Below are 24,744 nucleotides of genomic sequence, written 5' to 3'. Positions count from 1 at the left end.
CCTCGTTTCCCCTAGACATCTCAGATCACAGTTTATTGTTATCAATGATATCTTCATCTTGCTTTTATTCAAAGAATTAATCTTTCAGATATTTATAACGTTTTCTTTTATTTTCATTTTCTTTTTTCTCTTTTTTCTTATCATTATTGCCGTTAAGCTTCTATTTTAGAAAATTTATAGATCATAGTCAATTTTAACGGAGATAGTATTTATTCTTAAATTAATTCCATGAATGAAATTCAAATGAGTTATCATAAATTTCTACAGAGAATAGGATCATGAAATAAATAAACGTTTGCTTATATCTCGATAAAGATAACAAAAAAAAGTTAGTCTAACGCTTTCGAAATTAACTTTATGAAGGCAAAAGCTCGAACTAAGCAGGCATATTGTTCTCTCTGTTCTGAGCCGACAAACTGAGGACGTGGAAGAAACTCAAAGAAGAGAGGAAAAAAAAAGAACAGTGACGAGAAAGAATGAAAAAAAAAAAACAACAACGAGGAAAAAAAGGAACAAGAAAAAAAGAATAAAAAACAAAAAGAGAAGATACAAGACAGGAAGGTAGAATAGACGAAGCAGAAGTAGGCGAGACGTGGACTACTACCAACAACGTTGTACGACGACGTTAGAAAAAGGGAAAAAGAAAGAGAAGAAAAAAACAAAAAAGAAGAAGAAGAAAAGAAAAAGAAAGAAAAAAGAAAAAGAGCGAGGGGAGAAAAGAAGATGAGACAGGAGAAGCTCGGTCGTTCGTTTTCTTAATTACACCGCGACTCGGGTAGCGTGCCGACGCGCAGGACGATAATTACTTGGCAAACACTGATTACGCTCGCGACCGAGCTGGTTATACCCAAGGAATCTCGATCCATCTCATTTCGTTCATCCGCGAGCGAGCACTCGACTATTTTACTATCTCTATGGTGAAAACAGACAACCGTACCGAGTCTATGGTAAATCCCGACGATTCGTTCAGTTGGAAACGATTCGACGAAATTGTTCATAGCGTGTATAAAGGAATTCCTGGTTTAGAATTTCACTATTCTCTCTATCTACGACATATTATACGCGTTACAATAATTTTACCAACATATAATCCAACGTAATTTCGATCACTCATTTTCACGAGGATACAAATTCGCACAGAACGTATTTGTACGATTTATAAATCAAATTCAAGTGTTACTTTATTTGTATATTTTATTATTTTATTTTTACATATATTTTTTTTTTTTTTTTATTCCATTGCATTTCATATCCGAGATAGTATTAATCCAATTATATTTATTTTTTATTCATACCTCGTGATTATTTTGTATGTCTCAATTGTTTTTATCACTAAATGGTTCGTCATATTCATTGATCAGTCAAACAATGATCAAATTGTCTTGTAATTAATGGATACAAGAGAAATCTTTTTAAGGATACTACAGTGTTTTTTTTGTTTTTTTTTTGTTTTTTTAAATATCGTCTCTAAGGTGATTTAAAAGAAAATTTTTAGTTCACTGAAGATTTCTTTTCTAACGTAGGAAAAGTCACGTACACATCCTATAATATACTTCTACAAAGTCTTACGAGAGTTTGGTATGCTTGTACACCTGACATACCTCGTCAAATTTAAATCTTTCTTCGAACGTTTTTTATCATTCGATACTTGTAAGACACTTGAAACTAGATGATGACTCTTATTTCATAGAACGTGTATCGAAAGTCACGCATTCGAACTTATGAGTGTGAGAAACTATACATATAAAATGAATGAATATTTTATACAATGAGTAAGAACTTCTAAGGAAATATAGAAAATAAGAAATATAGAAATTTTATTCAGAAAGTATCGAATGAATCAGAACGTTTTGAATTTGATCTTAACAAATAGTCTTTATGAATTTGTCTTAAATTCCATTAAATAAGATTAAGTTTTTAATGTATCATTTTAAATGATCTATAACAATTGGTCATTAATAATACATTTATTAACATCATATAATAAATATATTTGACATTCAATTTATCATTTCGTAATGAAAGCCCCCAAAGGGATTAACAGTATTAAATAGAAAAATATCATTCGTCAAACGATTAGATGAACTCGCAGGAGTTTCGATAGAGGGTGAAGAAGGGACATCCCTAAGGGAGAGGATATGCGGGCGAATATTATGGAAAGGGTGAGCGTTGTTGCTCGGGAGAGGCCGTCAGTAACTATTGAGCCATCTTTGGTCCTTCCCTTCCGTCCCTTCTCCTCCCCATTTCACCTCTCCCCTCTTATACCTTACTCACATTCTGAACCATAGAGGCATAAGCTCGCATTACCAGTCAGTCTGAGTTATCTGCGTTTCCCACGTTACTACCGTGGTGCAGCACATGCACGCGCCGAGTCCGACATGGAAGGGAGAAAGATAGTCGATCGCACGAGGTTGCGCGCGCGCTCCCGCACACCGACGCATATGCGCGAAACCTCCGTATCCCATATTACGAACAGCTGCACTGCAGAATCCCGATAGTGCACGTATGTATGCGAGTATCTATATATGTTCCCTTTCTCTTCCTTCCACCCCCGCCACCCTTCCTCCCTCTCTACCTCCCGATGCTGTACATTTCTACGTGTCTCTACTCGTAGATGACGATTCTCCTCTTTCATCTCCACCTCCTTTATCTCCACATCCTTCTTCTCCTTCATCTTTTATATCGATTCAACCGTTGCCTTCACAATTTGTCGATTTCACCGATTTCTTTCCTTTTTTACGATTGTTGAAAATTCGAGAAAAACGAAAACTTCACTTATCGATCGGCTTTCCTCGATGCATAATTTTCTTCGTACTAACGTACTTCGTAAAGCTTTGATTTTATTTCATTCGATAGAGATTAATTCTCGAGAGAGATTCGAAGAAATGGAAATTTCTATAAGCCAACTGTAATTCGAGTCTCGGAGTTTCGAGTAAACGAACTAAACGGACGTCTCGAGCCTTTTCTCACCCCGACGAAAGTATCCTACTTTCATTTCCAACCACGATTATTCCACCTTTTACTTTGCTTCTTACCATCAACGATCTTATTCTCAAACTCTCGTTTATCCAACCTAAGTATCTAGATAAACGAAGATGAGAAACTGAGAACGCTTTAAAAGCTTCAAGATGAAATAACTTTTGTATGTTATTCGATTTTGAAGGAATTTAAAACCCAACCTGATACGTATCCTATGAAACGAAGATCGATCTATGAAGTTTCATTCGACTTAATATCTTGAGCTCGAATATCCGAATTGGAGTATTAATGAAAAAAAAAAGAAGATATAACTGAAAAGAAACAGTCTTTTATTGATGAATAAAATGTCAAGGACGTAATTAATTCGATATATTCGTTCTTCTTATTAAGAAATATTTTCTTCTTTTAAGATAAAATTAAATCAATTGTTTATTCATAAAAGTCAGAAATTATTTAAAATATATTGTTTATTCAATGCTCAAGAAACGTTTATCAAAGTTAACAGTTTCGAAACAGAATTGAAATATCTACAATAGATTATTCGCGGTATACGATCACGCGTCGGTCGATTCGTACGGACAAGCTTTGCTTTCCTTCCTCTCTACGAATTGTATTCCAGACTCCAGAAAGTTTGGTCTTTAACGACCGACCGGTTACGCGATTCGCTTCTGGCTTTGATGGCCTGTTACGAGCATTGCCTCGTATCCGCCTTACTCTTGCAGATATCCGTATAGAAATTCTCTTGTAAACATTATTTCGAGCGTGCTTCTCTATGGAATCGCGTCCCACGTCTGCCCCACGTTTCCGGATCGTGACCTCGCGTTAGTTCCCTATTTTCCAAGCTCTCGCGTTTACTCCCTCGAGTTTTATATTTTGTCTTATTTTCTCTTTTTTTAGACTCAGCTCGTCTTCTTATCTTTTTTCCCTATCTTTTCTATCGTTTTGTGACACGCCAACCGTTGAACTTATTTTCCGAACTAATCAAATTTATATTCATCTAATATCATTATTCATAACTTTTTGTTGATAAAAAAAAAAAAAAAGAAAAAAAAAGGAAAAAAAAATATCTACAAGAGAATTCATCGTCATAATTTTTAAATTAGACTTTATCCTTATGAATGAGTATACCTTTAATTCTTATAAATGTCGTAAAAGATATCTTAGAAACTTTTTTTTTAATAAAATCTATGAAATTGAATATTGTTCACTGATGATCCCTACGACATTCGATGTATTAAAATGAAGCTAAAAGTAGTAACAACTGAATTATTTGAATCCCGAAGAAACTAGATCGTTCTTACACAGTTAATTCGATATCTAAGGTTTGAAATATACTTGAATCTATCCTATTAGCGATCTCTAACGAGTTAAAAGTTGCTCGGAAGACGAAAGTACCGTTTAATTAGAAACGATATATGTAGTATAAGTGTTCTAATCGAAACTCGAATCAAGCTCCTCTTAACATCATTATGAAGTGAAGAGAATAGGAAGGTTCTTAAAGTATCATTTGTTGTATTATCATACGTTAATACCTAGTATTATGCTATTTATGTAATATTATTATCATTATTATTCTGCTCATAACTCGTTTCCTTATATCAAAAAGTTCGTCTATTCATATAAATTGTATACATATAATAAAACAATTCATATGTTTAATGAATTATATTATATATACGTGTAAAAAATATATACGTATTTTAATCACACGTACTTCGATGCCCATTCACGTCTCTCCCTCCCCCACCTCCTGCCTCTAATACTTATCACCGCTATGTCCCATACAAATTCAATTTAAATCGCAATTCGATTTGAAACTAATCCTTTCTTGATAATTACACATACATTCGTCATAGTTCGAAAATGAGTAGGTAGCTTAATTTGAGCTTGTTGGAATCCTCGTTGCTTTGTCTCGCTTATGGTCCAAGTAGGGAATTACACGGGTGCGCTGTGAAAACCACGAGACCAAAACAGGCGGCTGGTGTGTTCATTCGGTACGATAAACTCCTAGCAAACTTCATACAATATGCAAGTGAGGACAGATGTATTTACACCCGCTATCATTACCGTGTCATATACTCTTGATCGTTTGTTATCTTTAACGAAGAGAAAACATGTCCGAACTAGAGACGCATCGATCAAATTTATGCCCTTTCCTTTTCCTTTTCCTTTTATCTTTCTTCTTTCACTTCTTTTTCTTTTTTTCTTTTTTTTTTCTCTTTTTTTCTTTTTTTTCTTCTTTCAGGCATGAACACAAAGAAAATTTCTTCCCTTTTCTTTGTTACATTTCAATAAAAGTGTTAAATTGTTAATTACGTTATACAATGTTAATTTATATCTTTGGACTAGCATAACTGTTTCCGATGGAGCAGAGTATGTTCGATTCTCTCCTGGAAATGTAGTACTGTTCATTAGTCTCCTTCGTTAATCGAAACAGCGAGAGTATGCGCGACTACTCGAGCAGAATCCGAGGTAAGCCAAGTTCCAGCTAAATTAATGATGTGTTACGCATAATACGATTCAAGATTGTAATAATTAGACCACAGGACAATTTGATGTTAATCATAATAATGGTAATCAAGGATACATCATATTCGTATTTTATCAAAAACTTTTTAACAGCTTATAAACATACGAATTAACGAGAGCAATATGAAAATATACGTTTCATAATATTTATTTCAAAAAGTTATAATGATTTACAAATGAAACGAAATAATACAGAGAAGTCAAATGAAAAGCATATACTCGTGTGCTTCTTTTTCTGTTAGAACAGCAGCAAATTTTTCCATTAATATAAAAATACAAAATGTAATATAAAAAGCGGGTGTAATGAAATAAATAAAATACGATAAGTGTAAAAAATAAAAAACAAAAAAAAGAAAAAACAAAAAGAAAAAAAAAGAAAAAAGAAAAATAAAATAAAAAAAAAGAAACAGAAAAATATTTATACAGTTTGGGATATTGTAAAATTAAATTAGCTTACAAATGTACATGAATTAATGCTCGTTTTTAGTCGAAGTACAGTTAAAATGTTAAAATGGAAAAAAAAAGTGTTAGCGAGAAAATAATATCGCGACTGTTGGCCAGAGCGCCGTATCGTTAGTTATGAAATAATATTACAGGCATAGCGAATCTCTCAGTGTAATCTAAACAGGGGGTAAAAAGAGAAAAAGAATGAGAAAGAAGGTATAAGAGAAAGAAGGAAGAGGGAAGGAAGCGTACATCGCAGTGAAATAAATAACGCAAAATGGCGAGCTCGGCTCTGTTTCAGCATTTCGCGATTTCTCCAACGTGTGCGGCTTACGCACGCGTTTCTCTTCGTAATTACAAGAACCAGTCCTTGTAATAGGATTTTCGGATGGTTTTAACCGAAATAGTAGTTGTGTCTAGATCTACGTTAGCAAAATTCACCGCCAATAATAGAATCGATCGTTATTGTAATACTCGTTATTTTCTATCTTGACTCGCTGAATTTGAAAGCTTTTACAAAAATTGATTTCCGAGTTTTAACTTTTAAATATTTTTCAGTAAGTTACGAGAACAAAGGCACACTGACTTTCTGATGAATTCGTTTTTGAGGTCTCTCTCTCTCTCTCTCTCTCTCTCTCTCTCTCTACCTATCTATCTATCTATCTAGCTCAGTCTCTATTTATCTATTTTTCACATTTTTATTTTTCTCTGTTAGATGAAGCTTTTCAAGAGTCGACGAAGTCGATGATAAAATTTTATTTTACAACAAAAATCGCTTGTGTTCGCACCATAAAAAGTATCTATTACATAGATATATTGGATTAAACGATAAGTTTGTTCAAATTTCGATGTTTACACGTACATATATATATACATAAAAACCAAAGTTTTACAATGAAATTTTCAAAGGATTTAAAAAACAAAATGATTCTTATAAAAAGATTATATCATAGTGATAATACAATTCGCGTAATGTATCATGTAATATTTTTGTACATTTATGTATATATATATATATATATATATATATATATATATATATCATGTTATTACGATATATTATGGTATAGAATTGAAATTCTTTGATTATTTTGAGAAAAATCAAGTTTTTCATAAAAATAATATACTTCTTATTATACCTTATGAAATAAAAAGAAAAAAGAAAAGAAAAAGAAAAAGAAAAAAAAAAGAAAATAAATCTAAACAGACATTTTCATATAATTTGATTCATGTATAGAAACACATAATAACATTCTAAGGATAGGAAAGAAAAACGAGACGATGGTCGGTCAAGAGTCGTTTGACGGCAGACCTGTACAACCTTGCCAGTACTTGCGCGCGCAAGCACACACCCCTTTACGAAGGTCTCTACAAGGCTGGCAGACACTAGACAACCCTTATACCTATCACGTGACGATACACTCTCATTAAAATTCATAAGGTGACTCGACCGTTCCCACTTTAGCACCCGGCACCATATGAGCCACGTGTATTATATATTTATAGATGGCCCTATACCTATAGGTACTTACTGACGGATCTATGTTACGTACGCGTACCTTTCCTATATTTCTCCTTGTTTCTCTCGAACCTTCACCTTGCATAGTAGAGCTTGAAAATCGTTCGATAATCGTTCTCTCTTTGAATTAAAGCATACATTAAAAAAAGATAAGCTATTTTATATTCGTAAATTTTTCTTCTCTTCGTATAATTTTTTTTATCACATAGAAATAATATTATTTAAAAATATATCAAATATGTGAATATTATAATTTTTAATGTTTTATTGCAATATAATAATAAGAATGAATCGAAGGTCATTTTTTTTGCTTTTTACGTGCGATATAAATAACGAAAGAGAAAGATGATTGAGCTATAAAATATTCTATTGAAGAATTAAGAAAAAGATTATGAAATTTTTTAATTAATTCAAACGATCATAATAACGGTGTAACGTTGGCATAAAAGCCTCGGAGGTATAGTCACGATCTTCAAGTTTCACGTTGCAAATCTACGTTTCTCGTTTCCCCTTCACTAATGGGACTGTCTCGTACGCGAATATACATACCTACCACTGGCATCATGGATACGCGTGCACGTGTTCGCCTTGTTAAGCTCTGTTTTGCTTTCTTTCTGACTTGCCATTCTCAAAGTTATGGTCTTCGTTACCAGTACACAGACATAGGATAGTAGAGGAGACTAGCGGAGAAAGAGAGAGAAAGAAAATGTAAACATGTCCCTTCGAGTCTTGTACTTTCTTTTACAGTCACGTATTCTCTACGCGTGAGTGTACTCTTTCTCTCTCTCTCTCTCTCTCTCTCTCTCTCTCTCTCTCTCTCTTTCTCTCTCTTTTAACCCTCGAGTTCCCGCTTCATCGTCGACCTCCTACTTTTCTCCTCTTCCTCATTCTCCTTCTTCTCCTCTTACTTGTTTTCCCTCCTCACTCTCGTAGTGGTCGTCGTGTCTCAGCTTTCACGCTACTCGCAACAAATTACGACCGGATACCGGATAGCAAGGGGCTCGAATGAACTACAAGCGCGTGACAACTACTTCCGGTAGGTAGCATTTGCGGAACTCTCAATTAGTTGGTAACGACGTTAAGCTCAAAAAGATAGTGGGTGGACTTGCCCCGAGCAAAACTACGCTATGATACCGTACCATGATCGTAATCAAGTAGAGACACCCATTCTCTTTCTTGTTTTTTTTTTTTTTTTTTTTTTTCTTTTCTTTTTACTTTTTCTTTTCGTAAATCGTAGAAAATAAATTCGTAGAGAAGAGAAACGTACTCTCCTTGCCCCGAGCAAAGCAACCTAAGCTCCTACGGTGCTACGAACGGTGCTCGTTCGTTCATTCGTTCGTTCGTTTCCACGGGAAAGACACGTATTTACGACGAAACAACCCTGTCGAGCCTCTCCTTGTCGTTTTTATCCGGTCATTATTTCTACGCCGGCGGATTATTTTTCCTTCTTCAAAAAGAAACAAAAAGAAAAAAAAAAAAGAAAAAAAAAGAAAGAAAGAAAAAAAAAAGAAAAAGGAGAAGGAGGAAAAATATTTGCAGTTCCATTACGTCAATTACGTCGTTCGTTATCGATTCAGACCGCTCGTTGATTAAAATTTGAAAGAAAATAAAAAGAAAAAAAGAAAAAGAGAAGATTAAAAGAACAATAAGACACTGTTGGCCTATCTTTTCGCACGATAACAGAATTATTGAATAATTAACAATAAAAGAAAAAAAAAAAAAAAAAAAAAGAATTAAAAAAAGCGAACGACAGAAACGATTAAGGCCAATTAATTCTGTTGTTTATATTGGTATATAAGTATTTTCATTGATGATGAAAATCAACGAGAAATACTTTCGTTCATTAATCACGATAAACAAGGGTATTCTGTTTGTAGGATCGATTACATGTTAGATTGCTCTTCGCAGTGTGTAATAAACTTAAACGTTAGGTAGGCCATATGTTATTATTGTCATCGTAAGTGAGATATTAAAGTTTGTATTAAAGGGTAGCGAGCAAGCACGCGTCTACAAAAGTATACTTTATCCATTTTCTTGTAGTTGCAGCACGTACGAATAAACGAGTACGAACGTGGCTCTCGTTTTCTGAAACGGAAACTACTTACTTCGATTGTACCTGCTGAAAACGACTCGTCGTTTCATCGAACTCTCCGTAGAGCGATATTTCAATGTCCACGGAATTATTTTCATTCTCAAAACTAGCATAGATCTAGCCGACGTTAATAATTATCCTTGATTAATTTTTTTTTTCTTTCTTTCTTATCGAAAAATTATATTAACATTTTATTAATCGATTTGATTGTATATCAATAAAATAAAAAGTTTATATTTCTTATCGAAATGAAACTTTTCAATTTGTTTTCTTTAAAATTATTAGAATATTAATTTATTATGTAATATTTTAAAAATGAACCCTTTATTTCCGAAACAAAAATAATCGTATTAGTAATTCTTCATTTTTGTCGGAAACCAAAACTCGTTAGAAGTCATATACAATTCAGATCATTTTCCGTACAAGTTCGAGAAAGAGATTCGAAGAAGTTCCGTTATAATTTCATAAGCTATAGTAGCATCTACCTGGTAAAGTCTAGGGTGTCGCACGGTCGAAAGGGTATTTCGAAGTTTTAGAAGGCCAGAGAAGAGCGGGTCAGTGTCATTAATCATTTTCATGCCGCTTCATAGACGCATGCATTATTCAAAAGCGTTTTCGCGCGAGCTATGCATAACTTTTGTCCATGTTCGTGAAAGATACATTCGTCAAATACTTTTCCGATCTATGAGAGCAAAATCTGCGAAGAGAAAACATCGATTAGATTTAATAATAAATTCTTTCTCTCTCTCTCTCTCTCACTATCTCTCTTACGAATATGAATTACGTCAATTCTTTCTTCAGTCGTAATCTATTTTATATTTTTTTTTTTTTTTTTTCATATAAAATAATAATTATATTTTTGAAATTTTTATACACGATTCTTACGAATGTTCTAAATGACTTATTCGATATTGAAAGACAGTAATAAAGTGAAAAATTTCGGTGAACAACTATGAAATAAAATATGAAGATCATCCATCGCTTTCAAAAGGTCCGTAAAATCTTGTAAAAGCGAATGCAACATCCATCTAAGAGATCCGTGAGCGCTTGTTTGGGTGTGATGTACATGTGGAAAGTATACACGTAGATGTACTTATCACTCCTGGGATGGTGCAAGGCCACTCGACCGGCACGTAGGTATCTTGGATTCTTCAGACGTATCTACCTACATATATATATATATATATACACACACACATACCTTAATCATTCAAATGCATACAAATACTTACTATTACAAATACTTACTATATATGTATTCATGCTTGGATATTTTATATTATACAAATAGTATGAGTCTCACTTACTTTTCCTTCCTCGACGAGCCTGGAAGTTTCTATTTTATTCTTTTTTTTTTTCCACCTTCAACTTTCTCTCCCCTTCTCTTCGAGTATAATTCTCATCTTTCTCTCTCTCTCTCTCTTTCTCTCTCTCTTTGTGTATGTATGTGTGTTTGTCTTTTTTACAATTTTTTTCGCGTGGCTCGTTTTCAAAATGAAAATACAGTTTTCCTAGCGCGCCAGTACAATTAGTTAATTTTGACTATTTCTCCGACTTTGTCCAACTTTTTCGCAAATATCTCGCTTTCACGTTGCTCGTTAGTCTCACAATCAGCGAATCTGTAATCGAGTAGAAAAGACGACGGGGAATGCAAGCTCTTGAAGTTTCCTATTCCATTTTTTATTTGTTCTCTTTTTCTTTTCTAATATCCTCTTTCTCGTCCGACCGACTTTGTTTTCCATTTTGTTTTCTTAATACACAATTTATGCGATGTCCTGTCCGTATCTGTCTACTTTATTGTAGTTTCATTCTATTGAAAGACGAATATATCGATTCGGCTATCATTCATTACATGGGTTTGTATACTAAATTGAATAAAAAAAAAGGAAAGAAGAAAAATAGAAAAATAAAAAAAACAAGAATGCAAAGAAAAAAGTAAATAGGTAAGAAGAAACTTAAACTATGCACGCGACTGAGTCTATAGCCTGAGGGTACTAATAAAGGTTCATTCCTATCTGAAAAGAAAAAGTCATCCTCGTATAAGTGAAATTTAAATGTTACTGAAAGTTATACGTCTTTTTAAAAAGATTTGAAACTTTAAAAAGAAACTTGTCATTGGTATTGTTTTAATGTAATTAAAAAATTTTTTAATTATATTAAAAAACAAAACATATATATGTATATATATATAGAACGATAAAAATATATGTATCTCAATATGTACATACATGGCAAATAATCATTGCTAATTTTTTATATTCACATTGATTTTAACATTATTGAATGTTACGCTTGTTTATCGACGATTATTGTTATTGGATTTTTAAGGTTTATATACATTGGCAAGGATATTGTGGTCTATAGTCTCCAACAACAGAAACGAGTTAAACGGTGGTCAAAGTTCGTCGTTCCGTAAATTCCGCTTCTATTGGCAGTAGTACAACATTGCTTTAAAATGATCGCCTTGAAACTTCTGCGGACAAGATTGGTGGAAGCTTACATACTGCTGCAAGTTCAGTTGTTCACGATTTACACACAACGAAGTCGCCTAGAGATCGTTTTGAGAACACCGGAAAGCGTTGTTTCAAATACCTGAGAATGGCATTCGTGGAAAATCGTCTTTAAGATTGAACGTTATCAGTAGCTAATAACTCTTATCAGTAACCGATCTATTATGGACCGATATGGAAAACGTTCGTTTAATTTATAAAATGAAGAAAACTTTCTTCTTCGTTTTACGAGTAATACAACTTTTACAAATCTTATTTATTGGAGTATTAATTTTTTTTTTTGCTACATTTGATTGACATATGATATTGGATACTCGAGAAATTTTAAATCTTGAAGTTTTCTTACTTGCTTAGTCTCTCCCTCTCTCTCTCTCTCTCTCTCTCTCTCTCCCTATCTATCTATCTATCTATCTATCTTTATCTCTATCTCTATCTTCTTCCTCTACTTGGGAAATCAAAGCAGTACTTTCAAAATCGAATCTCATCGCAGTAAATTCAATGAGTTACAGTACAGTGGTCTTGAACTTCCTTTGATATCTCAACTCGATGTACGAGATAGTTTCTGCTGTTTTCATAAATAAATCTATCCTCAGATGCTATAAATGCGCATACTTGTCTATAAAAGAGAGAAAAGGAAAAGAGAGAGAAAAAGGAAAGAAGAAGGATGGATAGAAAGATTCATTGCTTCAATTTATTATAGAATTGCACGAAAAGAAAGATTCTCTTCGATGTTCGCGTACATTATTCGTTCTTATTCCCTGTGATCGATAAGTTTCAACACATTAATTTTCGTTCTGCTTTTTTTTGAAATAGATAAGAAACGAAATGAGAAGATGACACGTATAAAATCTTATTTAGGTATATCCCGACGAATGCCATTCCTTTTCCGAGTTGAAGTCCTTGATGTATTTTTTATTTCTTTCTTCCTTCATTTCACTATTCTTTTCTGTCCATTTTATTTTTCCTATTTCTTTCCTTTTATATTTCCATCCATCTGCATATGTCTTTCTGACACATCTCTTCCTATTCCTTTCTTGGTGACGAGGTTCGTTTTATCCTCTTTAAATCTTTAATTCGACCAAAGCGAAGCACGTATGTATGTACCATTAACCCAAATAATTTTGAAACACGAGGATCTTGACGTTGAATTTTCCATCTCACCTTTCCTTCCTCTTTCTTTCTTTTTTTTTTCGTTATTTTCTTTTTTTCACAAAAAAAAAAAAACATAGAACGGCATAACTTCGATTAGTTGGCTTCATGTCGATAAAAAGATATTTGATTTTTAATGGAAAAAAAAAGTCAATTTTTGCGCATTGTATGATCTATGAATTTTTTTTATACGAATCCGAAGATTTCGAAGAATATATAGTATTTTTTTAGAATAAAAATTATTCATTATGTATAAATGATAGCTACTCAAAATAAAGTGGGAATATAGCACATCTCAAATACATAATTAGAAATTATTTTGAAATATGCATAATTAGTATTAATACGTATTAAACGTGCGAGATCTATGATTTATTTTGAAATTGAGACAAAGGGAAATTTAAAATATTCAACGCGATATTATGTGTTTTATCTCTCTAATTCGTTTATATTATAATGAAAATATTATGAACGTTTTTTGAATTACGTATTACAATTTTGATTTACGTATGACAATTATAATAGCAAATCTTTATATTTTATTGTTTCAGAGATGCTTGTCATGACTCTTGGACGCAACTTCGATTGTCACCGGTCTTTGGTTGTATATGTCCAAACAATCACATAAAGAAACGATGCGACAGGATCTTCTCATTGGTCAATCATAATCCTTGCGTCGGTGAGTATAAGAGAAAGCGAGTGTGCCAGACTGTGAGAGTGACTGAGAGTGGGAGAGTGTTGAGATGAGACGTAGCAGATTCGATCGGTAGGTCGAACAGTCCTCTGCATTTGTTCGTCATTGCTTAAACGTACGAGTATTTCCATTTATATTCAATATATAGATATATTAAAAACATTATTAATAATTGATATTATTAATGAACATAAATAAATTGAATTTATTGTTAACTGTATTCTTATAAGATACTCTTACGTTGATGAATCTGTGTTATTGCGTATATTATACTGATAAACAAAGGATCATTATGATTGTTATTAAAACTTTATTCGTTAATGATTGCATTATAAACTAACATTAAAAACATATTATTAATATTTAACGCAATCAATATGATCTTTTATTTACGGTTGTTAAATCGTTTTAAATCCAGTTTATTTTCTTGTACGTTGAATCGAGTGAACATCGTTGCTCGATGAATGAACGAGTATAAAAATGATTATAATAGCACCTTGTGAAAGTCGACTGTTGGTGTTGTGAAGTAAATTGGATGACGAGTTTTTCTTTCGTCACGTTGTTTTACGAGATTACATCTTGTGTCTCTATGTATTTGTATCATGTAAAAATTTCTACTTTTTTTTTTCTCTCTCTTTTTTCTTTTTCTTTAATTTTATTTGATCGATGTATGCGTCGAATCGAAACGCCTTGTCGATCTTGGATTAAAAAGCAAAATGCATTCATGAAATTTATTTAATTGAGAATAATAATATTTAGTCTATAATTTTTTTCAAATTGAGAAGGAAAGAAAAAAGACAAAGAGAGAAAAAGTAGGAGCAAAGCAATTACTTTTAACGATATTGCTGTATTTAGAGCTCGCGAGACGTCGTTATAGCGTTCTTTGGATAAGCTCCTTTTTCCCTAATTAATCGAAAACTTACGCTATTAAAACGTAAATCGGGTTTTCATCGCGTAAACGATTGAGTCTTAATTTCATTACAAAATTCTTTACTCGGAAAGATATTTTTACATTTTCAATAATCTTTAAAAATCCTTTTCAATTTATTAAAAAAAGAAATTCGTTGAAATATTATAATTTTGAACGATCTCTTAGAATGATACCACGTGCATTCAAAATTTTAATATTCGATGCACATATGTAAACGAATGACACGTGGATTTGACATGTTTGCTTATCCAGGATCGACGACGTTTCATATATTTCTGCCTCGCAATGGTAATTTTATTGGCATTGTCAAAACACGAGCGTACGGTTACGCGCGAAAAGCAAAGAAAAAATAAGGGGAAATGAAAACGTAAGTAAGTAAGTTGCAAATATCACACACAAGGGCATGTGTGACCTATGTGCAAATGTTTATTATCTGTGTGCGTGTCTGCGGAACGACTTCACACTGTGCCGATGAAAAAGCAGCGGCAAAGCAGCTTAAACGTCGCAATATAAATGTTGCATATTTTAGCGAGATCACATTTACGAAGTTTTCAGTGATTACGAAGTAATGAGATTATTGAAGAAAGAAAAAAAAACCAGTAGGATCATTCATCTCTCCGTATAATTTTTTTTTTATAATTATTTTTGTATTAAACTTGATTATCAGATGATCTCAAACCCGCAAAAATAGCCTGTTGTTGTATAGGTATATATATTGTGATTATAGATAGTTAAATTATTTATTTAATTTGAATTTAATGATTATTATCCGCCTTTTATTTTATTTTTTCTTTCAATATGAATTCTTAAAGTATCTCAAATTCTTAAGTAAACGAGGAAAGTAAAAGGTAAGTAAATTTCGGGAGAGCTTTCATTTAAAAATTATTATTTCGAACGTCGGTAATAGAAAAAAAAAAAAAAAAAAAAAAAAAAGGAATGGGAAAGTATAATAGAACATACGATAAACATTATTAATACGCATCGCGATAAGATATATCAATGAGTATTTTAAGATGTAGTAAGAATCGGTATTATTATTTTATTTTATTACAATATCAAACAAATGCGGGTAAAATTCTGAAAAATGCGTTGAAAAAACGAAAGGTATGCGATTCGATTAAATCATTTAAATTTACGTTTCTCAATCTTTACATTTCTTTATATAATCTAAATTATTTCTTTAGAATGGTAACCGTGGCTCAAATCTTTATAAAATACAATTTTTAAAAACCTATTAGAATCATTGTATATTATTTTAATAGATACGACTGTTATGACTTGTAAAAATATTCTACGATAATTCTCTAGAAAACTTTTATAATTTAATCATTTTTCTCGCTTTGTTATTAGATAGCAGCCATCATAGGGCGTCTATCTAATATTTTGGACGTGGACCATAGATTGAAAAACGTTGATTTAAATGCAATATCACCAAAACGCGAGCAGGTATTCGAAAAAAAAAAAATGGAAATACAAATAGCGCCGTGAATTTTTTCGTTCAGTGACGTTTTAGAAAATCAACTAATAATAAAAGATCGAGGATATCCGATTCGACGCAAGGAACCAAACGGAACGTGGATCGATCCTGAAAACCCTGGTCTGCACGTGCACCAGCACTTCCTATATACATATATACTTGCTTTCTGTCCGAAGAGTTTGAACTTCGAAATCGTCCGTATTAAATTCAATGATGATGCAAAAAAAAAAAAAGAAAAAAAACAAGAAAAGAAAAGAAAAGAAAAAAGCCATTCGGACGAATAAGAATAAAATGGAAATTGGCTTTTACGCGTTCATATTTACATTTACAAATTGTTTCATTTATTTTCAAAGCCGCATTGATTTATCAGCTCGGGTTGGTTTTTAATCTTCTACAAATTAATTTCGAAGGTACATTCATATTGAACTATACATATGAAATGTAATTATTAAATTGTACATATATAATTATTAAATGTTTTATCGTAATATTTATACATTTCAAATATTTTCATTTCTTTTTATAACGCAAAAAAAAAAACAATCATTATTTTTCGATAAAAACGAAACTCTATATATATATATATATATATATATATATATATATATATATATATATATTATTTTCATTATTTTTATTATTTTATGTAACAGATGCAAATCCCAATGATTCCCATAGATTTCCGGCGAGAATATGATTTCGAAAATGCAAACGAAGTTTCTCAGGCAGAGTACACGTAGAATGTGCACCGCATGATGTACCTTTGCATGAGAAAGAATGATGAGCGCAAAAAAAAGCAAAACAAAAAAAAGAAAAAAAAAAAAAAAAAAAAAAGAAAAATTTCCTATGGATGCAGCAAAGCGTATCTCGTACGTATTTTGAGCCTGCATGTCCGTTCTCTTATTTCTCTCTGTAACGTGCCTGTTAAATAGATGAACGTCTATTTCAACTATCTACTCTCTATACTCGACTCGACCTTTCATATCTTATCCTTTAAGACTACTCATTTTCCTTTCTTATACATACTATGATCGATCGATATATCGAATATTAAAAAGAAAAAAAGAAAAAAGAAAAAAAAGAAAAAGAAAAAAACAGCATGTAAACTTTCAAAATGATTCCTTTTCGTCATCCTATTAAATATTCCACTTAACTTTTCGAACGAGAAAGAATAAAAATAATTTATAATAGAATTTGATCGATTTTGAAACGTGCTCTCTGTAATCGATTTTTGCAAATGTAAACGACGTCATTCCTATTAACAATTAGAGGCCAAGAATCCTTGGAGCAGTAATCCCGAGAGCAGTACGAATCAGGCAGTATCACTACCACTATCACTATCACCACTGTCACGACCAACAGAAGCAACATACTACTCGCATACCTATATATAACACATCACGACGCAAACCCGTCCGTGCACGTTTACCGATGCGATCACGCACCCACTCACCCCGTTCTCGTCCGCGTCTCTGCTTTTGTGTTACAGAGTATCTGCCCTCCTCCGCCTCGGTAGACCTATCGGGTACGGACTCGGCCCTCTATCCATTCGACCCGCAGCAGGAGAGCTACCAGGAGATCTGGTTACCGCCGACCAGTATGTATCCCTATTTTCTGTTCCCCGGGACCGCGCGCACCTCGTACCACGACTACGAAATACCGTACGAAGGACAAGAACAGGGACATCGCCGTCAGCACGGCCATCGTCATCAGCCCGGTCGCCATCAGGAGGCACCGGAAAAGCCAGCCAAGCCCAGCGTGTTCGTCGTCGACGCGAACGATCCACGGAGGAACGATTTAAACAAGGCTGATCCTCGTAACGAGGATCGTTTCGTCGTGACCGACGACGAACACTCGTCGGCTGGTCGGTTCCATCTTCCAGGTTCAAGGTTCGGCAACCGGAGGCAGGAGGGTGCCCGGGGAGATGGGATCTTTCAAGATTTTGATGGCTCCTCTTCATCCTCCAACATCCATTCCTATTCTTCTTACCCTTCATCCTCGTCCTCTTCTTCTTCTTCTTCTTCTTCTTCTTCATCATCTTTGTCTTCTTCTTCTTCTTCTTCTTCTTCTTCTTCTTCTTCTTCTTCTTCTGACGCGTTTTCCAAGCATGATCGTGCCTCCAACACAGTGCACCTGCAGCCAAGGCACCCCCACCAAAGCGAGCATGACGCGCACCTGCACCATCACCATCATCACCAGCACCAACAGCACCACCACAACCACAACCAGCACCACTACTACCACCATCACCCTGCACCTGCACCGTCCCCGTCGTCTTCTTCGTCGTCTTCGTCTTCCTCGTCGTCATCGTCGTCTTCGTCAGCATCCTCGTCCTCGTCATCGTTGTCGTCGTCGAACGCGCAACCACCGCGACCGACGCCTACCGTCGACGAAACTAAACGAATCGAGACACCGCAAGTCGCGCCACCAAAGAAATTCGCACCGAGGCCAACCTACGAGCATCGGGCGATCTTCGATCGCGTCGACGACGACCTCGATGACATCGAGTTCAGGATCGGCGCTCTGCCAGTCGATCGGCTCTTCGATCTGCGCGAGGCTTTCGAAGGCTTCGTCGATCAAGGTTCGTACACGCCCATCACACGCGACAGAGAGATCGCTGACGATCTTTGTTTTGCTGCTGCAACATCGAGGGATCATCGCCCTCTCTTCTTCTTCTTCTTCCTCTTCTTCTTCTTCTTCTTCTTCTACTACTTCTTCTTCTTATTCTTCTTCTTCTTCTTCTTCTTCTTCTTCTCATTCAATATTTATTTCGTACTTTCTTTTTTTTTTTACTTTCTTTTCTTCTTCATCGGAGCCGCCACTTCGATCTCTAACAAAAAAAAAAAAAAAAAAAAAAAAAAAGAAGAAAAAAAAAAACGAATTGATCGTAGAGACGCCGAGTAAAGATCGTTTTAAATTACGTTATTTACGTTCTCCAGGTGAAATTTCATCCGTCGCGCGGTTGAATTCAACGGTGATACCACTGGCCGAAAGAAGAACGGCCCGCCTCTCCTGGCACTTCGACTATTCGCGGCACGAATTTATGTTATTGGTGCACGGCCAACTCGGAATTTATATATGGCACGCGTGAGACATTCGTACGAAAGTAAAGTTTAATCGTGCTTTAGTAATCAAGTTAAAAGAACGAAAAAAGTATAAAAAGGACGATTATCTTTTCGTTACGTGCTTGAGTTATTGTACTTGATCTTCCCTTTTACTTTTTTTTATATACCTATCCCACTTTATTTCATACAGGATAATTTTATTCAATCGTACGATAAACGAAGACGTGCACATATTATTGTATGAATCTTGAATAATTCATCGCGATACCATCGCTACGGAGGGAGAAAAATTCCCTTTTGATTAAGCGAAATCTGCGAGAAAGATAGAGAGAGAGAGAGAGAGAGAGAGAGAGAGAGAGAAAGAGAGAGAGAGAGTCAAGAAGAGATAAAACTTTTTTTTTTTCGTCCAAAGAATCTTAATAACGTTCCGAGATTTTGCGGTGAAACGAACGAGACGATCCACCGTGCTCCGATACACTTGTTCATTTACAGTGAAGGTCATCTCTCATCCGGACAACTCTACGAGCTTCGAGGTAATCGAGTCTCAAGTGGAGAATCCATTGATTGATGCCGATCATCAAGATCTTCTAGCGATGAAACAGATACCTGTACCTGGTGATCATCATCGACGATCTCATCGAAAGAAGAATCAGACTGTGGAAGAACTCGATCGTAAGTACCTTTTTGTTTCTACTTGTTAAATTGATTAAAGGATTTATTAGATCCGTTTATTTTTAATTGACTTAATTTTTCAATTCAATTAAGAATTATTGTCGACGATATTGTCGATAAATTTCAAATAAATGTTTTTACTCGATAATTCTCGAAAGAAATAAAAAAAAAAAAAAATAAAAAAAAAATAAAAAAAGAAGAAGAAGAAAAATCGATAATACCTATTTTATAATATCGTACGATATTATCTATTCGTACCGAGTGAGATTTATCGTAGTAAAAGTTTAATTTAATTTAGAATCCGTGAGCCGTCTCATTTCCTGGGCCTTCGCTTCCAACCCCCCGCCCACACCCACCCCACGCATCAAGGTATATCTCTGTAGGTCCGCATATTATTTCTCGAGTTGCCGGATTTCGAACTTTAATCCGCCATCGCAACGAGAACCGGCCAAGTTTTCGTCTAAGATTCCGATAGGCGCTCGAATCGAGACAGTGCGAATCTATGCGAAAGTCGTTATCAAAGAGATACGCTGTAAAATAGCTATGCATATATAGATATAGATATCTACATACATCCGGCTGTTGTAGTTTTTAGACTTTACAGAAACTAATTTGCTTAAAGTACCATCAGTTTTTGACGGTGACGATCGTCTCGCGAGCAGATACTTCCTTTCTCAACTATAATGGTGCTCTTAAACTCAAAACTTTCCGCTTGAGAAAGCGTTCTCGTCCGTGACATTTACTTTAAGAACGAGAGTTTAAAGTGGTCTGCTCACGTTTTTTAACTTCGGAATCTATTACCAGGTGAAACAAGAGATAGGAGGGAGTAAATCACTGGATTAAAGGATAACCAGGGATAATTACTTCGGGCTCGATCCGGATGCAATCAATTTTTGATGCGTTATAGTTTGCATCCTTCCTCACCAACTTACTCTTCTTTTCTCTTCTCTTTTTCCATATATTCTTTATATATCTCTCTCATCCTTTCTCCTTTACTTTTTTCATCAAATACTGTCCTCCACATAGACTGAATTCTTTATTCTCCTCGTTCGCTTCCCCGTTATAATTAATTTTTCATCATGAGATAGATAGGTATATGTATCTAGATAAATGGCTAAGTATATAGGTAGAGTTATATACACTTTTAACGAAAACCTTTGCTAATACGTCTATGTCATTTATCTCTTATTTGACCAGATAAAAAGTAAAGGTAATTTCGGATGGTAAATAAAAATATTCCCTTTTCTTTCTTGTCCTTCTTTTTTTCTACCGTATATAATCTATATATCTACAAATAAGTCTCATACGCATACATTCAGAACAGAAGCACGCATATGGTATATGTTCCAATGCAAAAGAGCGAAATTCTCGGAACACGCGAATTCCGCATTCATATATCCAATTTCGAGAGAAACAGTTCGGTTGAAGTTCCAAGGTCGTTTCGTGGAACGATGAATCTAAATCGTTGCCTCAATATACGTTCCTACGTTTTACGTGCGAAACGAAACATATTTACTTGATAAATAATAGAGGAGTAGAATTTTATCAATCGAAAAAAAATATTTTTAATTCCGCGTAAAGTTGAACTCATTTACGAGTTTCTAAAATTTGTAGAAATTTAAAAAAAGTCCTCTTTATTTTTTTAACATAATTATAGAATTTCATGTGATACTATACATATATATATATATATATATATATATATATATATATATATATATAATAAAATTATGATTTAAACTATTGGAAAGAAATAATTATTTTCTGAAAGTCTTTACAGAACAGAAATGCGCGTATCAATATACCATAATCTTTTCTCTGTCTTATATTAGTAAAACAGGTGAGATTTTATTTTATTGATCAAGAAAAATGTCAAAAAGTAAAAAGGGCTAAATTTTACGTTACCTCGAAGTATTTTTTTAATAATCATTTGATAATTTACAATGATAAATAAATACCGAAATAGGACAGTGCCACAATAAAACAAATAATTCTACATATTCATTTTGAAATAATATTCTCTCATTTTTTTTATGATATCAAGCTTTTCATAAGCAACGAACCATGAAATATACGTGTCGCTATACTTTTGCTGGACACGTTATACTTTTGCTGGATAAATTGACGTGTGAGAATAAAACTGTGCGACTCCGTTAAATTCTTCTCTCTTTTTCTATCTCTTTCTCTTTTTTGTGTCAACCCTTTTTAATTCATAACATTCTCACGAGAACGAACACGGCATAAAATCGTTGCTACTATCGAGAAAACTAAACAAACGGGTCACCGTAATTATAATTCATACACACGTGCCTAACTCGCGATATTCAATGATCGTACGTATGCATGCGTTACTTATATGCATTTATGTACATATATATATATATATTATATATGTATATATATATATGATATATATCATGCATTTCATGCATTCATTCCTAGCAATGTACGTTAGATTTGCACCACATCAAAAATATAGCGTCCTATCGATTTCAAATACATACGCATAGAAACGTAAACTTATATATATATATATATATATATATATATATATATATATATATATACGTTTATGTGTATGCATATATACATATATATGTATATATACATTTATCTACATATGTAAAGTAAAATCTAACCGCAAACTCGAACGGCAGTGGTTCCAACGCATTACTCTCTCTCTCTCTTTCTCTCTTTCTCTCTCTCTCTCTCTTTCTCTCGAAATATATACATACGCTTCATATGTTGTTTACTTTTTTCTCAATTAGTTTAGTAGACCGATCGATCGACCACGAGGTCGGTTTCGAGTATATTAGTAAGTTAAGAGTAACCACAAATACCCGCTTTTTTCATCCAACGGTATATGTACCGTTCTTGAGAGTTTACGTCTCTTTTTTTATTTTTTTTTAATTTTTTTTTTTTTACAATAAAAAGAAAGAAAACGGGCGGAGATCGGTCGATATTTTGTAGTTTCCGGAATTCATTGATTACACTTCATAGAAACAGATCCGGTGTATGATACAATGTTTATTTTCATATCTTTTATCGTCTTATTCCAGGAAAAAGAAATTAGGTTTAGTGTTAAAAGAAATGTGTATGTGTGTGTGTGAGAGAGAGAGAGAGAGAGAGAGAGAGAGAGAGAGAGAGAGAGAGAGAGAGAGAGAGAGAGGTAGAGAGACAAGGATATGTAGTTCTATATCACTCTTAGGCCTAGAATAAACAAAACAAGCGAGCGTTCTATTATCATTGAAGGATATCTAAGGAATAATAGAATAAGTTCTGTATATGTCTACAAAACAAAACGGTCGAGGATGAGTTAGTTTAAAACGAACGATCGAAGACGAAAGACGTAATTTAGGACAACGTTTAGAGAGGATTATTTTATTAAAAAAGATAAGATACGTTTTATTTCTCAATTTAATTTGATATCTAAGATAATTATAATATCTTGTTATATTCTGTTTTTATTCTAATATTAATAAAAAATGAAAGAAAAGAATGTACGATATAATGAAATGAAGGTTTTTGAATATTTAATTATATAGAAATATATATATATTTTTTTGTATATATATATATATATATATATATATATATATATATATATATACAAAGAAACAAAGGAACAATAAACGAAAGATGGATATAAAGGATATCCTACGGGTCGTTTAATTTTATACGAAAAGCTTTATTCCCTCTCAATGCTAACAGTAATTAATTGCTCTCATTCAAACTATTCGAATTAATTTTACTTTTCTATTCAAAATTCTAGGTAGAAATACCTACTTGAACTATTTTTGATCTCCTATCCGTACGCGTTTCCTAACGCTTTAGAAAGTTATCCGTCCATTTATCGACGCTTTTCCACCATTCGAATTATTTTCGTAAGCCCATTCTTTCTCTCTTTCTCTCTCTCTCTCTCTCTCTCTCTCTCTCTATATATATATATATATATATATATATACATACATACATATATATGAGGGTGCTTTCACATGGATGTGCACGCGAGTATTCTGAAAACTATATGTATGTGTCTACTCAAAATGATGATTTCGTTCGAAAATTTCTATGAATTTTGACATATAATAGCTTCTACTTCTATCGTACACCTGCGTCACACGAAAAGCTTCCGTTTTCTATCTGTTATTATGGAGGATGAGCAATACATTTTGATATCAAAAAAAGAAAGAAAAAAAGTTAATTCAATCTCATAAGAAATTGTATGAACAAATTTAACGTTTGTTATTAGAGAAATTTACTCATTTATTTATTTCAAAAAGAAAATTAATTGAAATTATATATGTAATCCAATTTATAATATTTTTATTGCTATATATCGATATTTGTAAATATTAATCCATGGTAGATTTCTAATCCTTTTCTAATTACTTAGATCCATCTTTTTTCTTTTATCTTTTCTGTTTCCTTTTATATATATATAAAAACCTATTTTATTTGACTATAACAGATCGCTGGCCCATTTCGTATAGAAGAAGTTCAACATATATTTCGGACAGTAAAATCGATCTCTCTCTCTCTCTCTTTCTTTCTTTTTCTCTCTCTCTTTCTTTCTCTCCCGTTTGCCCCTTCTACTTCTTTCTCTCTTTCCCAAAGTCTCTCTCGGACACGAGTTCCAATTACCGCCAATCGGAATTGCCTCTGTTTCTACCGCGCAACACG

At 33.5% G+C, this 24,744-nt stretch overlaps 1 protein-coding gene across 3 annotated transcripts in view; it reads left to right on the top strand.

Moving 5' to 3' along the window:
• Gfrl (Glial cell line-derived neurotrophic family receptor-like) overlaps positions 1 to 24,744 on the top strand; it is a 210,356-nt gene that overhangs the window by 148,615 nt on the left and 36,997 nt on the right. For all 3 annotated transcript variants that reach the window (XM_085659351.1, XM_035869978.2, XM_085659353.1), the window contains 3 exons: positions 13,774 to 13,901; positions 17,814 to 18,905; positions 19,882 to 20,061. In XM_085659351.1, the coding sequence (XP_085515477.1) occupies positions 13,774 to 13,901; positions 17,814 to 18,905; positions 19,882 to 20,061 (1,400 nt within the window). The remainder of the gene's footprint in view (positions 1 to 13,773; positions 13,902 to 17,813; positions 18,906 to 19,881; positions 20,062 to 24,744) is intronic.

Source organism: Vespa mandarinia, chromosome 9 (genome assembly GCF_050613455.1).
Source record: "Vespa mandarinia isolate Hongniang chromosome 9, ASM5061345v1, whole genome shotgun sequence".
NCBI classification, from domain to species: Eukaryota; Metazoa; Arthropoda; class Insecta; order Hymenoptera; family Vespidae; genus Vespa; species Vespa mandarinia.
Note: the sequence above shows the minus strand (reverse complement) of the source record. Positions and strands in the feature narration are given on the sequence as shown.